General features: G+C 41.6%; 1 protein-coding gene and 1 long non-coding RNA gene across 2 annotated transcripts in view; both read right to left on the minus strand.

Moving 5' to 3' along the window:
• The window catches only part of NIBAN1 (niban apoptosis regulator 1), a 120,491-nt gene extending 109,959 nt beyond the window's left edge, over positions 1-10,532 (minus strand). Inside the window, exon 1 of the mRNA XM_084866582.1 lies at positions 10,325-10,532. Coding sequence (XP_084722708.1) covers positions 10,325-10,379 — 55 coding nt within the window. The 5' untranslated portion in view covers positions 10,380-10,532. The remainder of the gene's footprint in view (positions 1-10,324) is intronic.
• LOC311613123 overlaps positions 1-17,855 on the minus strand; it is a 141,068-nt gene that overhangs the window by 109,959 nt on the left and 13,254 nt on the right. The gene's annotated exons all lie outside the window — the stretch shown is intronic.

Below are 17,855 nucleotides of genomic sequence, written 5' to 3' on the forward strand. Positions count from 1 at the left end.
CTCACCTCATTGATGTTTCTATCTCTCTCTCCCTCTCCATTCCTCTCTGAAATCAATTAAAACAAACAAACAAACAATAAAAAAGGATAGGACTTTTGATAGAAATTGCCAACCAGATACAGAAGGAAGCTGGGTCATGTGGAAACGCTAAGGTTGAACAGGAATAGACCCCAGACCTCGTCCATAAAATGTTGGCAACTAGTCTGCCACTATCCCTCCTCTTATCCACAGACACGTGCAGGATAGCCAGTGAAGGTCTCTGTGCCCCTAAGAATAATGGAGTCACTAAATCAGGGTCCTGCTCTGGATTCCGTGGAACCTTATGGGATCTGCAGACAGAATTCAAGGAGAAGTAACGATTATTTTTATTAACTTCCAACTCAAATTCCGCATCTCCTTCAGAATTGTGTATAGGCAGAGTGTAGCAGTATTGTGACTGTCATCAGACGAGATCACAGATGTTTTCCCTGCACATTTCATTTACTGCATGTCTTAGAAAAGCATTTCATCAAGATGACAGCGGTTATTAGACCCACCACAAGATCTTGCCATTGAATGCATAAAGAAGCCCATACATCATTATATTGCAGGTTTTAAAAATAGTTTGACAACTGCATTTTCATAAAACTGGTTTCTTTTTATAATCCTGTGAGATGTTTGTTTGTTTGTTTGTTTGTTTTCATTAAAAATGTCATTCTGAGAAGGAATCCATAGGTTTCACCAGTCTGGCGAGGGGTCCATGGCAGTAGGGAGAGAGAGTCTGGGTCCCTGAATGCCCTCACCCCCATCTCTACCCCACAGGGGATCACATTGGCTTGTATAATAGGTGAGCTATAAATAATTATCAGGTCAAGCTACTGAGATTTGGGGAGTGTTGGTTTCAGAGTCGGGGCCCATGCTAACATGCAACTGAAATTTGACTTCAGGCCACTGGCAATTGCTTCTCTGCAACCTGATTCCATGCCCTGAAAGACAGCGGTACTGGCTGTGACGTGCTGGTAAACTGGGTCTAAACAAACAAACAACGTCTATCATGGCTGACTGAAAGCTACCAATATGATGTCACTGATCTCTGAGTTAGGAAGTGATGCCCAGATTCAGCCAGTGTGAGCTAAGTCCCAGCACACAGCTGCTCTCCCCAGGCTAGAAAGCTGTGTTGCTCCTGCCCTCCCCTGATTCGAGGGGAGGGGTATGTGTAGAATCTCGAGAATAATTGTTTAAAGGCTCCTGTGTAAACCTTTGTGCCTGACTCTTTCATAATGAATAAATAAAGCGGAATACCTTAGACGCAGTAATTTGTAAATGCAACAAGCTGTTGAAAAGAATCTAATTAGCACTAATTACAATCCTAGAATGTCCCAACAAATTATGCCATTGCTTCTGTAGAGGCATTGTGTTTAAACACTCTGAAACATTAATTAGTCTGCGGAACAAATGTGTGAGATAGGTATTATTTGGCAGCATCGGAAAGCCAATTATTTACTCTGGGAAGGCCTGATGCCATCTCTGATAGTGAAAACAAATTTATTAGCATAATCATAGGATTGGGAAATGGGAGGATTATACTGCCTTCATTCCTGAGCTCTTTTTATCTTCATCGGGCAGTACTGCTTGTCCCCATTTTATGCATGAGGAACGGATGGTGGCCAGTTGACAGATTCAGTATAACCGACTGCAGCTTCGGATTCAGCGAATCCTCAGGAGAGTATCCTGCCTGCTCTTCAAATCTGAAAGCTCCATTTGTGAGGCTTTTGTGTCTTGCTCCACAAATATTAATATTTTCTTCTATGATGAAGAAGGTCCCTACAGCTACCATGTTACTTAAAGTTTTAAAGTGACATACTACGCCTGCTTTTACCTATTTGTAAGTACCATATTACGTCTTGCTAACATATAGATGAATTTTAATTTCTGGATTAAGCTATTTATAATCACATCAATATTCACTTCAAAAAATAGTCCAATAATTTAGAATTAAGGTATAGTCACGCATTTAGTAAATGGTTCAGTTTATACCAAGGGATAAATTATTGGTTTCGCCCATAAAGAAAGTCACTGTTCAAATCCTATCAAGTTGTTTCTCCTTATACTCCTGTCCATTAAAGAAAAAGCTATGGGGCCCTCGCTGATGTGGATCAGTTGGTTGGAGTGTTGTCCAGTACACCGAAAGGTCTCAGGTTCAATTCTGGGTCAATGCACACACTTAGGTTGTGGGTTCGATCCCAGGTCAGGGCCCATGCAGGAGGCAACCAATCGCTGTGTCTCTCTCACATCCATGTTTCTCTCTCTCTCCCTCTCTCTCTCTCTCTCTCTCTCTCTCTCTCTCTCTCTCTCTCTCATTTTCTCTCTCTCTTCATTCCTCTTTCTCTCTAACATGTTCCTCAGGTTAGGATTTAAAAAGAAAAAAAAGAAAAAACTATGTAGAGAGGACTAGGAATTTCTGAAAGAAGATTTGATATCCTGCTAACTTTTCTCTGAGACATTTACTTCCTGCTGCACAGTAAGCATTCAATAAATATTAGTGTTTACTATCATTATTATCATCATCACTAGAGGCCCGATGCACCAAATTCATGCAAGGGGCTTGGCCCTCGCAGCCCCGGCTTTGTCCGGAAGGTCGTCCGGATGGTCGTACTGATGTTTGGTCGAATTAGCATATTAGCTATTTATTATATAGGCTTCCTCAGACTAGGAACTATCATTTTTCATTAAGAATTGACATCCCATATAATATACAGTATAGGAAATACAGTCAATAATATTGTAATATCTATGTATGGTGCCAGTTGGGTCCTGGAAATATCAGAAGGCACACTTTGCAAAGTATATGATTGTCTAACCACTATGCCGTACGCCTGAAACTAATACAAAATAATGTTGAATATAAATATGTAATTTAAAAAAATTAATAAATAGATTGATAGTCATGCTCTAAATTCTTATTTACTTTAAGTGTAAACAGTACATTTCAAAAAATGTTACTAACGTAATCCTCCCCAATGAAACTATTTTAGATATTTATACTCCAGATAGTACACATTTTTCCATTGTTGCTAATAAAATTTATCTTAATCCAACTCCAAGCCCGTGTCTGCTTTGTTCAGGCAATTATCCGGCCATGTCTATCTAACTCATTCAGCATGGCTTACATAGGAAATTTACTTTTAAACAGATGCGTGCAATTCAAATTGGGGAAAAAACCTCTGAATTCTTTCGAGCTAATCACAGAAATGATCACTCCCATCCCACATAGCCCCAAAGATAATGGCACGTGCAATATCCACAGTTTTCCTCTGGGTTGATCCTGCTCCTTTGTCTTGGCCCCAGACCAGCGCATGTCAGCAGTTCCACACATAGACCTGCTCTGCCCCTTCCCCAGATCCATGGAGAATGCTGGGAACAGGTATACATTCTCCAAAAGATGTCCCAACAGACTTCCAAACACAGTAGATACATTGTTCTTTCTTAAAGACTGGAGAGAAGGATTTTTTAATATCTTCCATTTCTCTCCTCATTATCTTCCTCTTTAACATATGGAATATATTTATAAAATTGTCTTAACGACCTTGTCTGCTAATTTCACCAGGTCTATAATTCCTGTCTTTTCTATTGACGGGCATTTTTCCTTAGAGTTATGGATAGTTTTCTGCTTTTCCGTTTGCCTGGCACTTTTTGCTTGGATACTGGATACTGTGAATTTTACATTGTTGTGTGTGTATTTTGTTGTATTCTTATAAAGAATGCTGGACTTTGTTCAGGCATGCAGTTAAGTTACTTAGGATCAGTTGAGTCCTTCTGAGGTTTGCTTTTACTTTATTTTATTTTATTTTTATTTTATCTATTTTATTATTTTATTTTATTTTTATTTTGAGTAGGTCCAAATCAGTCTTGAAGCCAAGGGTTAATTTCTGCTTGCTGCTACTGAGGACTCTACACAATGCCCTGTGTGTTACAAGGTCTTTCTATTTTGGATGATGGGAACATGTACTATTGTCAGCTCTGGATGGGTGCCAGGAATTGTTTGGCTCTATAAATCTAGAGACACAATCTGTTGTTCTAAAAAAGGTTTCATATTATACATTTTTTTTAAATATATTTTTCATTGATTTCAGAGAGGAAGGGAGAGGGAGAGAGATATAGAAGCATCAATGATGAGAGAGAATCATTGATTGACTGCCTCCTGCATGCCCCACACTAGGGTTCAAGCCCGCCACCTGGGCATGTGCCCTGACCTCGTAGTTCATAGGTCGACACTGAGCCATACTGGCTGGGCTAATTAGTTGTTTTTAAGAGCCATTATCTTTTGGAGGAGCTTGTTGGGCAGCAACAGATAACTGAAAGCATTGGTTATATGAGGAGAGAGAGTAAAGGTCTAGGATTGGGATGGAGCACCTGAAGGCTTCTGGGATAGCTTGTGAAGTTCTTTCCATTTTTTGACCTGGCAATGGCCACGAGGAAATTTGCCTTATAATGATCCACTAAGCTCTGCACTGGTTTTGTGTGGTTTTCCAAACCTGTATTTTACTTAAAAAAAAAAGGTTTATTAAAAAGGAAAAAAAAAAAATCCGTGTGGTTTGGCATAGAAGCATTTACTCTTCTTCCAAAATTCCTTCAGACTACGGACTCTAAATCCTTCGGGCTCCTGGTAAAAACTATTAGTTTATTCTAATCCTACAGACACCAACGCCCACACATCCTCAAGCATGAGAATATAAGCTTCTGGGGTCCTAGACCTTGCGTTTTGCAAAACTGAATTAATTGCTTTCACGTTTCTAAATCTTTCCCTCTCTCCTCTAAGTGAGAAAAAAAAAAAAACATGCAGTACCCAAAAAAGGCACTTTTATAAACTGGCTTGCATTTCCTTATTGGCAGAAACTTGCTAGTCTCTTTTTTTAAATGAATTTTCAGTTTCAAAGGAGAAAATCTGTATTGCATTTGGAGTTTTGTGTGGTGCTGGTGGTGGTGGTGGTGGTGGTGGTGGTGTGTGTAGTTCAGTTTGCAAATGTTAGCATTTTCTCTCTCAAGTCCTAAGTTTTACTCAAGGGCTTTAAACAGACTGTAGCAGATGAATTATACTCTTTTATTCTTTTGTCTTCCTTTCCATTATTCTTTCATCTTCACTTCTGACTTCATGTCCCATTCACAGTGCAAACTGCTGTATGTACCTTGTCTCTTTAAATGGTATCACCCAGCTTCGCTGACAAAATAAATTACAATTTCTGATTAGGAGATTAAAATTCACCATCAAAGTTCACACCACATATTTTGTAAAACTTTCACGGTGCGCGTTTATTTTAGTTCTATTAGGAACGACTGTTACTGCCGAAACCGGTTTGGCTCAGTGGTAGAGCGTCGGTCTGGGGACTGAAAGGTCCCGGGTTCGATTCCGGTCAAGGGCATGTACATTGGTTGCGGGCACACCCTTACCGGGGTGTGCAAGAGGCAGCTGGTCGATGTTACTCTCTCATCGACGTTTCTAGCTCTCTATCTCTCTCCCTTCCTCTCTGTAAAAAATCAAATAAAATATATTAAAAGTATAGAAACGACTGTTACTGACTGAGCTCCTGCTGTGGCACTTTCTAGGTGGGACCCAAAGATCACAACAGGAGTAACACTACCATCAGTTCAGTAGTCCAGCAAAAGTAATCTTAAAAATGAAAAACATTAAAATCACTATTGCCATGTCAGGACTTACTATTATTTAAAGCACCCTTGATAATATAGCCAATTGCCATAGGAAAAAAGAAGTGGTTCATTGAGCAGATCTTTTTAAAAAAATATTTTTATCATTTATTTCAAAGAGGAAGAGGGTGGAAAAGAGGAATAGAAACATCAATGATGAGAGAGAATCACTGATTGGCTGCCTCCTGCACACCCCACACTGGGGATCCAGCCTACACCCCAGGCATGAGCCTTGACCAGGAATCCAACTGTGATCTCCTGGTTTATAGGTCAACGCTCAACCACTGACCCACACCAGCCAGGCCAGATATTGATTTAACATTTGTCTCCATGAGTTTATCAAAGCATAAATGGGGACCCAAGAAGGAAGGTCACTGTTTCTTCCACAAGCACAGGAGAAAATGTGAACTTGTCTCAGTTAGTGTCTTTATTTCTGTTGAATCTAAGAAATTCTCAATTCACACTAAATTCCCAAAGTCTTAGTTTCTGTTCACAAAATCTAAAGGTGGTCGAAAGTAATTATTGCTACTAGAAATCCCAACTTGCAGTCATGTTCCTAATTTAAAATTCCTACTAGCTTCATCGGTTAGGCTGGCAGGCTTGGAGGCATTTTTTTAAAAATATATACTTTTTTTTTTTATTGATTTCAGAGAGGAAGTGAGAGGGAAAGAGAGATAAAAACATCAAGATAAGAGGGAATCCTTGATAGGCTGCCTCCTGTATACCCCCTACCGGGGATTGAACACACAACCCCGGCATGTGCTCTTGGTGGGAATTGAACCCAGGACCCTTCAGTCCACAAGCAGACATTCTATCCACTGAGTCAAACTGGCTATGGCTGAAGGCATTTTTAAAAAAAATTTTTTATCAAAAGATAATGTGATCAATCTACGTTTGTGTGTTATTTATACTGGGTCTGCTCCTTCTTTCTTCCATCCTTGCTATTCCCATCAGGGCAGCTGCAATCACTCATTTCTTAGGTCACAGGGGTCCTCAAACTTTTTAAAGTGGGGGCCAGATCACGGTCCCTCAGAGAGCTGGAGGGCCGGACTATATGAACTACTAATCCCTACTGTAACACCTTGGCTGCGCTCACTGCCCAAAAAACCTGGCGGGCAGGATCAGACTCCCCTGGGGGCTGCATGTGGCCCGCGGGCCGTAGTTTGAAGACCCCTGTGAGAACCCATTCCTTTCTACAAATTAGGAACTGAAACAAATACTAATGTTATAATCACTGCCCACTTCCTACTGCAGTTACTAGCCAGATAAATTGGACTCTAAGATAACTTTGTCATCATTACCAGCTAAATCAGACCAGATCTATGCCCATCTCCTTCCAACAAATCCTGACGGAAGAATAAGCAACTGTGTGGACTGGCACTACACACCTCCGCTGAGAAGCCTGCAAACATGTACAGCTCTCTTACCTTTCACTCACATGGTCCAGGAGGACTTCACCCTGGATACTGTTATCTGAATAGTTTCTTTCTGTAATATATTTTATTGATTTTTTTTTATAGAAGAAGAGAGAGGAATAGAGAGTTAAAACATCAATGAGAGAGACATGGATCAGCTGCCTCCTGCACACCTCCCACTTGGGATGTGCCCACAACTAAGGTACATGCCCTTAACTGGAATTGAACCTGGAGCCTTTCAGTCCTCAGGCAGATGCTCTATCCACTGAGCCAAACCAGTTAGGGCTGAATAGTTTCTTATACAGCCACCTAAGCTAACTCTTACAGTACATGTCTAAGAAAAGAACAGTTTTCCTAACTGCTGTTTGCTGCCACCAGGCCTAGAAGTGCCTAGCAGCCCATGGTTCACAGCTGATTTTCCAGTACTTTCTCACTCTCTGTAAGACTTATGTGGAAGAGTTTTCAATATTAACAATTCAACGGTAATTTTTAAAAGGAAAGAAAGAATGCTTAAACAGGAAAATATTCTGTTTTTGAAGCTATAGTTCACTTTTATGCATACCAAAAGTTTAAGAAGAAAAAAGAAACAAGGCATAAAAAAGAGAGAATTGTCTTAAATTGGCCACTACTGATACCTCAATTGTCTGAGCTTTCTTTCTCACCAAAAGAAGACATTTTTAGGTCATTCCCTGAAAGCTAACAAATAACACTGCCCATGTGCTTATGAGTTGATCTCTATTATTTATTAGTAAAAACATCTTATCTAGGAAAATGACTCTAGAAACAATTCTGAAAACTTATTTTGTTGCTGACAATGTGAATGTGGAAGTAATTTTCAAAACTAGCATCGTTAGAAATGAAGTAAGTCTTTGACACTTCTGATACCCCTTTACCCAGACATTCCCTAAATCCTAAGAAATAATGAACTTTCAAACCATCCGTGTGACAAGGATCACTCTTCACACACAATGGGGAGGCACACACACCCAATGGCAGCCGTTCAGTGATTCACCCGCAAGCAAATGCTGATGCAGACAGCTGTTTCTAACGCATGCAAGATGAAGTCAACAAAACTCATTCCGAATATTCTATTTACTCTCCATAGGTGAGCAAGTTTATCAAGCTTGAAAGAAACGTATTGTCTCAGCACAGGAGCTTTCCAATCTATATGTAATATTTCACTGGCAGCTACTTGATGAGCAATGGGTCATAAAAATGTGTTTAATTTTTACTGTCATGCTTTCAATCATTCTGCTCACAATTCAATCATAGCTTGAGAAATGGCTAAAGAATGGGCAAAGCCGAGAAGGCAGTTTTCCAGGGATGGAGAGCTTCAAAGCGATCAGGAAAATCCCAGCCCGGTGACCTTCGTTTGCTCACGCAAGAACAATTCCCAACACCGTGCATTTTTTTCTAATGCACTTTTCTTCTTTGGCCAGACTTGGATGCTCCAGTGAGGCAATGTCTCATTTCCCCTGGAGGTATTCTGAAGTTAACTCTTCTCTTCCCTATATACCTTCAGAGTTCCCTCCCTAACAAAGAATGAGGAGATGAAATTGAACAAGACTAAGAGGAAGCAGTCAGCACCACACTAAAGTTTTTCCCGGGCACTACCTCTCCTATCTTTCCAGCGTCATAATCTCATTTCAGATTAAAAAGGTAACACGTTTTCTTATCACACGAGTACGGTGTCTGCATCAACAGTAACTCGGACCCTGAGGTCTTCTTCAAGCAAGCTGATCCCTCTCTCTCTTGGTTGGCCTTCCAATGATTACGGTCGAAGGCCAGGCTTCAGCGTTAGGTGTATGTCAGCTTTTTGGTGAGATAAAATCATATAAAAATAAGTGCCATAAACACGTTTTGCTAATAACTCAACACAAGCTCCTTCACACTGTGTTCTACATTGTTCTTTCAGTCCCCTGCACACTGGTAAAAAAAACAACAACAACAACAACAGAACAATCCGATAGCCACATGTGTAAGATTAAGGTGGGCTTGGTTTAGCTCTCTTAACAAGCCATCCATCTTTCCCCCATTTTAAATAAACAACAGCCCAGGGGTGCTTGGCCACATTTTGTCCACCGACAGTATGGATTGTGGGTGACCTTCTAGCTCCAAAAACACCAAAGCAGGAGTCTGCAGAATCCATTCCAGTGCCCCGACTGGATATCCTTTTCAAAAGCGTTTCAGCGTTTTGGTGGCTAACAGCAAACATAGGTTAAGAACCCTAACTATGTGCTTTCTTCTTAGAAAAAAAAAAGATTTAGAGGGCCAGAGAGAGGTATCAGGAAGAACTGCGCCCATTTCTTAACAGACATAGGGTTTCAGGCCAGAGTCTCGAGCCCAATTTAGAAGCTATTTCTAAAACCAGAGAAACATCCAACTCACAAGATAACCAAATGTCAGGTGGTGGCTGCGGGCAAGGTTGTGGGGAGGGAAGACAGAGTGGCCGAGTTCGCCCAGGAGATAAGAGTCATGATTTCCTGCAGTTTCACTTCAGTTAAGGCTCTCCCCCTCTACCCCCCTTCAGCCTCACACTCTTTTCTGAGTCACCACACCTCTGACATTCTCTCCCAGTGAGTTTCTGCTCCTTCTCGGTGACTTTAGCAACAGTTACAAAACATATTCGTGTTCCTCTTTTGCTTTCCCCGCACCAAGTTCTCCGGGCAGGGAAAGGAAGGAACTCTACAACCTGGGCGCCCAGAGGCACTGTCCTCGCCGCCTCTGATGAAATCATCCCTCCGTTGGCCGCTCTGAAGTTCAAGTGAAACTGTGGCCAAGGCCGCAGTTTGAGAACACCAGGCCAGCAGGACCAGGAGGGGAATTCTGCTCCGGGGGCCGGGAATCCCCAGGGGGATGTCTAGAGACCAGGGATATCCCCGCGTTTCAAGTTCCTAAAGAGCTCAGGAGGAAGGAGTCCTGGGCCAGGAGGGACAGGTGTTTCTGGGCGGAGGGGGGCAGACCAGACCCCCAGGGGGGTCCCCGCGGAGGAAAGGAGATGCTGCCCCGCCCCGCAGCCTGCACCTGCCTCTCCCCGCCCTGCAGCGGCCCTTCCCCAGCATCCCCGCCGCTACCCATCACACCACCCAAGCCCACCGCGCTGGGTGGAACCTGGGGACCCCCGCGCACCCCAGGTAGGGAGCTGGGCGTGCCAGCCGGGGCTCCCCCCTCGGGGGCCGGTGCCCGGGCGGCCCTCCCGGTCCCGGGGTCCCCGGCGGGCGGCGTACCTCGGATGTAGGCGCACTTGCCCTCGTCCAGCTGGCTGGAGGCCGCGGCGCCCATGGCTGCGGGGCGCGGGGCTCAGCTCCCCGGGCGGCGCGTTCGGCTCCCGGCTCCGCTGGCGCCCGCTGCTCGCTGCTGTCGGCGGTGCGACGGGCCGGCCAGGGGCTCGGCACCAGTTAAAGGGCCAACTTCCTCCGACAGGCGCCGCCTTCGGGGACGCCTCCTCCTCCTCCGCCGGCCCGCGCCCTCCGGGAGCTGGGGGCCGGCCCGCCCTCCGCCGCCGCCGCCGAGGCCCCGGGGGATGTCTGGTCTGGAAGGGCTTCCCCGGCCTTCCCTTTGGCTGACTTCTGCCTCTTGTTCTCAGCGGTTCGGGGCGGCCCGGGAACACCTTGGGGCGAGTGCACGGTTTCCCGGAAAACGCCTGTGAGCTGGAACCTGGCCACGCACTTCTCACCAGGCGGAGTTCTAGACTCCTGGCTTTGCTCACCCTCTGATACAAGGAGCAAGGGTCCTTCCCAAGCATCCCCGAGGAACTTGTGAGAGATGCAAAAGTTGTGTTTTCCCCCTTTTTATTTTATTTTGCTGTTCAAAGTATTACAAATAGTAGTACGTATATCTCCTTTTTTTTTCTTCCCATTGTAGAAATGCAAAATTTCAACTCCCTCTCGGCCTCATACACACACACACACACACACACACACACACACACACACACACGATTAGAAACTCTGGGAGTGCAATCTGTGTGTTTCAGGGCACTCCAGGTAATTCTGACACCTGCTGGGGTGTGAGAACCAAGCGTAACTTGCACCTTCCTGCAGGCAAGAAGCTGGGCCAAGGAGAGAGTGGGGAATGAAGAAAAAGAAGGGAAGGGAGAGAGGGAGGGAAGAAACGAGGAAGCGAAGAGGGAGGGAAGAAGGAAGGAAAATCTTAGGGCAACCCAGGGTTGGGTTCCACAATGTGCTCCCAGCCCTGAAACTCCTGAGGACTTGGTCAGTCTGTTCTTGCGCCTCTAGGTTCAGCTCCTCTCCTGGACCAACTGGAAGCAGTTCCTTAGGAAGGGCATCTGTACTTTTCCCACAGCCACCATGTAGCTTGGCAGCCCCTCCCAAGGGCGAACCAGCGTGGGCCCAAGGGCTACCACTCATGTCTTAATGACTCCTGTTGACTTCACCTCCAAGGTCAAATGGTCTATGTACCCAAGAGCCAGGCCTGAGGGAGACTTGGAAGGAAGTTAATCCTCTAGGATTTCAACACAAAAATTTCTCACTCTTCATACCCAGTATCTCACACCCAACATTCCAATCCGTCCAGATATCCTCTCAATTCTACAGCTGACCCTTAAACAATGTGAGTTTGAACCTCAAAGATCCATTTATATGTAGTTGTTTTTCAGTAAGTATACAGTCAGACTTCGATATACCCCCCTTTCAGACTCCTCGGTTTTGGTATCCACGGGGATCCTGAAAACAATCCCCTATGGATAGTGAGCATTCAGGGAGTCAAAAGTCATCCATGAATTTTCTTTTGGGAGAGTTGATGCCCTAATCCCCTGGCTGTTCAAGGGTCATCTGTCCTTTTAAAATTACTTCCATGTCCAACCATACGTCATTCCCTCCATTGTTATCACCCTCATAATTTCTCACCTGGATAATTACAATAGCCTCCTCACACTTCTCCTTTCTTCAGAGAAAAAGCCACAAAGTCTGACACTGACAGCAGGCCCAGATTCTTCTCTCCCCTCACCCAGGACAGCTCTCCCCTCCCTCCCTCTGTTCCAGCCCCAGTGGCCCTTTTGCTCTGCTAAGACCACAGTGGCCATTTTTCTCTGCTCTTCCTTTAGATATTCACATGGTTCACTCTCTAAGTCTCACTTATTTTAAATCTCCACTAAAATGCTAACACCTCAGACAGGCTTTGGTTAAACACCAGCCCTCATTTCTCTGATCCTCACCCTTCACATTTCTATGTAGCACATGTAGCATCACCTGACATATATTTCTTTCTCCGTCTCTCCCTCCTGAGACAGAAACTCCATAAGGTCAGGGATTTTCTTTGTTGATGCTGTTTCTTTTGTTTGTTTTTCTTTATTCTTTTTTTTTTTTTTTTTTTTTTTTTCCTTTAGGGGCAAGGATTTTTATTCATTATGTCCTCTGGTTATCTCAAATGTCTAGAACAGCTCCTGGCACATAATAGGTACTCGGGAAATAACCATTGAATAAGTGAATGAGGAAAACATAAAATGTAAAACTCTGGACTCAATAAAAGCTGTGCTCTCAAATGACTAAAGAGCATTCCCAAATAGCTGCATATGCAATGATTTCAACTATTCAGTGTTCAATTCTTTTCTCAATAATGGCTCTAAGAATTAAGCACATCTCCTCAGAGTAGTTTTGTTTTATTATGTAAATTGCTATAAGTGTGCCTCAGAATACTGTTTTTATTATGATTATGATTATTTGGGTCTTCTGCCCGAATATAGTTTTAGCTTGTCACCTTTTGATAGGAACACTCTGGGAGTAGGCTGAGTATTCCGATTCATCATTCTTTGCTCATTTGCAGCATTCACAGATGAAACAGGGTGCAAGGAAAGATTTGTATGGTGTAGTATTAACAAGCTTTGTAACCCAACAGCTCCAGCTTCGAATCCTAACTTGATAACTTAATAGCCATTGGACCTGGTCAAGTTGCTCAACTTACCTAAGTATCCTTATCTGTCAAATGGAGCTAATACCCCTTGAGCTGTTATCACAATTAAATTTGATCAGGTCTATGAGGCACTCCTGCGGGCATAGTATTCCGTAAGTGGAAGCCAGGGTTGTTATTATAAGAACAAGAGTGATCAAAGAAGTAATTTTTTTAGAGAGACTGGAATTTTGATTGGACCTTGAAAATCATTAAGAAAGAACATCTGTTCCCTTTTTTTTGCCCAAACAAATAAAGCAGTTTTCCCCAATCGCTTTACAGAAAAAAAAAAAAAATTAAGGAATTCATTATTTTAGTCATCGTATTTAACATTTGCAAATCCTATGTGGGCATCATTTTATTAATCACACACTAAAAATTAGTCTCCAAGCAATTCAATAACTTTATGAACCAGATTCAACTTCATATGATTCAAATCAGCTAGTTTAGAAAATTTTCTATGCAATTTTAGGAATATTTCCTAAAATATTCTTAAGATGATTTCTTTCAGGTAAATAACACATCTACACTAATAAAAGAGAAAAATGCAAATTGACCATACCTTTGTGATGACCACCAGCCAATCAGGAGTGAGTGTGCAAATTAACCCAACAAAGATAGCGGTTAATTTGCATATACAGGCGAGGAGCAGCCAGGGGCAGAAAGGCAGCTCCCCCCAGCCAGAGTGAAGGCAGTGCCAGCAGCTACAGGAAGAAAGGCCCATTCTTGCACAAATCTTCGTGCATCGGGCCTCTAGTACTAAAATAATTACCTTTTTAACATCTTTTTTTTTTTTAATATATTTTATTGATTTTGTACAGAGAGGAAGGGAGAGAGATAGAGAGCTAGAAACATCGATGAGAGAGAGTCATCGACCAGCCGCCTCTTGCACACCCCCTACCGGGGATGTGCCCACAACCAAGGTACATGCCCTTGACAGGAATCAAACCCGGGACCTCTCAGTCCCCAAGCCGACGCTCTATCCATTGAGCCAAACCGGTCTCGGCTTTAACATCTTAATTGAGATATATTCATATAGCATGAAACTCATCCATTTAGGTTACCTTTTTTAAAGGAAACAAATTAGTTAAATAGCCATCTAGTACCTTTAAAAATTGTATTTTGGGATTCCTTTGTATGACATGGAACCATGAATCCCTTGTTCTCATTGGAGTCAGTGACATCTGTCTATTTGGGCAGTTAGTGAGCTTGTCTATTTAACTGCCCACAAAAGAAGTACAATCTCAAACTTTTTTAAACTTCCCCAAGTACCTTGCACTTCCCCATAATATAGTAGTAGGAACTTTGTAATTACATGATTAGTTGATAAGTCACATAGTTATCTAATTTAATCTGCCCAGAAACCCACTAAGGTACGCACTACCATCATCATCATTTTACAGATGAGGAAACCAAGGTTAAGAAGTTTAAAGGATTTATCAAAGTCACCTGTAACTGGACTTATCTGACTCCAGAGCTCATCTTCTTAAGCACCATACTACTTCTTTTATAAATCTTGCTTTTGTTTATTTGCATAAGTAATCTAGGTTTTACTATAGAGAATTAGAAACTATTGATAAACAAAAAGAAAAAATGGGGAAAATCAACCAAATCTCAATATCAATACAGTGTCTTTAGATAATCCCCAAGTTTGTTTAGATTCCTAGAGATTTACATATATGCAATTATAATTTATAATTATATATAAACTTATTTACAAGTATTTTCAAAAACTCATACTATATATATTCTGTAATTTGTGTGATAATGTTTTCATTTTGTATATTTCCATTTAAATAAATATCTAGATCCAAGTCTATGAGGGTATAAATGTAACTTAATTCACTTATCTACCAGTAATGTATACATGTCTTTTCCCATTTCTCAATCACATTGGACATTTTCATATCTTTTATTATTTTCTTATCATTATTTTCATTCCTTTTAATATTTGACAATTTGGGAGTTGAAATAGGTATCACATTCTATTGTTTAATTTTGAAATTCTTAATGAGAAAGATTCATTATTTTCCTCTGTGGGCTTTCTGGCTATACAAGTTCCTTTGTGAATTAGCTGTTCTTGTACTTTTTCATTCTTCTATTGATTTCTTATTCTTATTGATTTGGAAGAGCTTTCTATATATTAAAGACATTGACCCATTTACTGTGGCACACATTGTAGATTAGACACATTTTGCTTTTTAACACATATTTTCCTGTGTTCTTTATTGGACTATCTCCTTTGAAAATTGTGCTAACCACAGAGAAAGTGTAAAATCAATTAAATTAGTCAGTGGTACCCTCCCATCTTTCTTTAATACTCTCTTTTCCTTTCTTCTCTTTGTACAGTTTTTAAAGAACGCCTCACCTTATCAACAGTATATTTTATAGGCTATTGTAAAAGCAGGTTAACATTTTAAAGTCATTTTATAATTATTTTTTTAGTGAAGGAAATTCAATTATTAGCAAGACTGTTATGATAATCTAATATGTTCTGTCTTTCTCAGGGGTGTAAGCTTTAGAACCTCCAGTCTCATTTTGATACTAACCTGCCACATAATTTGAGGAAATAATATAAATTTTCTAAGCCTTATATTCCTTATCTTAAAATGAGTATCTGTGAAAATTAGAGTATATATGTAATACATTAGATATGCATTACTATGCCTAGTACATACATTCATTCTCTAAGTGATGCTAGCATGACAAGAAGTAATAAATGAAAAGGTGTCTTATGTTTAACTGTAACTATTTTATTAAGATAGCCATGTTTGTTTGCCTTTAATTCTTTTTTAAAAATACATTTTATTGATTTTTTTACAGAGAGGAAGAGAGGGGGACAGAGAGCTAGAAACATCGACGAGAGAGAAACATCTATCAGATCAGCTGCCTCTCACAACCCCCACTGAGGATGTGCCCACAACCAAGGTACATGCCCTCGACTGGAATCGAACCCGGGACCTCTCAGTCCACAGGCCAACGCTCTATCCACTGAGCCAAACCGGTTTCAGCTTGCCTTTGATTCTTATGCTTATTATAGTACCTTTGTTTTGTGACCAGCAAATCACACTTTACAGGAGGGAAGGCACGAGGACCAATTTCAATAAGGAAAAATAGATACCTATTTAAATGACATTTGAAAGACATAAATTGTGTATTTCCATAATACAAACTATAGAAAACTAAGCTGGATAAAACATTTCCTAGGGATAACATGTACAGATGGACTCCAACTTCCGCTCATCAGTGGTTCTTGAGGGGAAGCTTTCAGGAGCTCTGGAGGTATGTGAAAGTTTTATTAGAAAAAGATAGATTTCTTTTAAAAAAAAAATGGAGAAACATTGTTTTTGCTTAACGTACTATTCAAACATAGATCATCACAATTTTGTATAGATCTCTAGCATTGCATTTAGACACTCTAGCCGGGACCGGTTTGGCTCAGTGGATAGAGCGTCGGCCTGCGGACTGAAATGTCCCGGGTTCGATTCCGGGCAAGGACATGTACCTTGGTTGCCGGCACATCCCCAGTAAGGGGTGTGCAAGAGGCAGCTGATTGATGATTCCCTCTCATCGATGTTTCTAACTCTCTATCTCCCTCTTCCTCTCTGTGAAAAATCAATAAAATATATTTAAAAAAAAAAAAAAGACTTTAGACACTCTATGTATTTTAGCAAAAGCCAATGGAGGCTTAGGACTAAGGATGGCAAACTCTAGAACCAAAGGGTACTGAGATGTGTAGATACCAATCTCCAAACCTGACAAAGACCAGACCAGTGCAATGGCCCTGGTAAAACTTATAACCATATTATTGCCCTCGATAAACAGACTCTACAGATTCCTTTGAAGACAAGGCTCTGAACTACCTTGTATTGGGCAAGTGGTTAGTTTGGTACCAGTGCACAAAGGGAAGAGTGCCACCTGCTGGACCAGCAATGATACTCCATGCAGGGGCAGGATTTATTTGGTCATAAGGGAAATGACACAGCCTCTGGTCCAAATCAAATTCATATGCTTGCACTTAAATTAGTTTAACAGTCATTTTGCATGACTCAGCTATTTGTTACAAGTGTCTTATGCTCAGCTGACAAGTGAATTACTCTGCCAGAACAGACTTCCTGTTGAATTAATTTGGGGGGCTAATCCTATTATTTTGTAATCCAAGCTTATATTTACTATTTATATCACATTTTGATGTTAATTATCATCCATTTTGTGAAGCACAGTCTTTTGATTCATACTTCTTGGAGTTACATAGTTCACTCTTTTTCTTATGGTGCAAGTTACCAACACATTACATCTCCTCGTCAGGTATCAATAGCTGTGAAAAATAAGATACCAGAGCTCTGACTTCTATTCTGATGTCTTGAATGGGGAGATGGAAGTATTGACAGATAAAACCTCAAAGGATGCAGGAACACCAGGACTGATCCATCGAGGTGGGAAAGGATATTATATCATTGACATTGTTTGGAATTTCTGTACATGATAATAAAAGTAAGGCAAGTTGCCAAAAACGGTTTAGCTTAGTGGATGGAGCGTCGGTCTGCAGATTGGAGGGGTTCGATTCCGGTCGGGGGCATGTGCATTGGTTGCGGGCACATCCCCTGTGGGGGAGGGGGGGTGCGGGAGGTGGCTGGTCGATGTTTCTCTTTCATCGATGTTTTTGGCTCTCTATCCCTCCCTCTTCCTTTCTATGAAAAATCAATAAAATATATTATATAAAAAAAAAGTAAGGCAAGCTGACTTAGTTTTACCATTGCCTTTTTGTTCTCTACAGACAGTGCACCCCTTATTACTTAAACCAAGGGCATATCACTTGCACCGCATCCCCCAATATAACTCCAAATATTT

The sequence above is a fragment of the Pipistrellus hanaki genome (assembly GCF_964339955.1).
Source record: "Pipistrellus hanaki genome assembly, chromosome: 18".
NCBI classification, from domain to species: domain Eukaryota; kingdom Metazoa; phylum Chordata; class Mammalia; order Chiroptera; family Vespertilionidae; genus Pipistrellus; species Pipistrellus hanaki.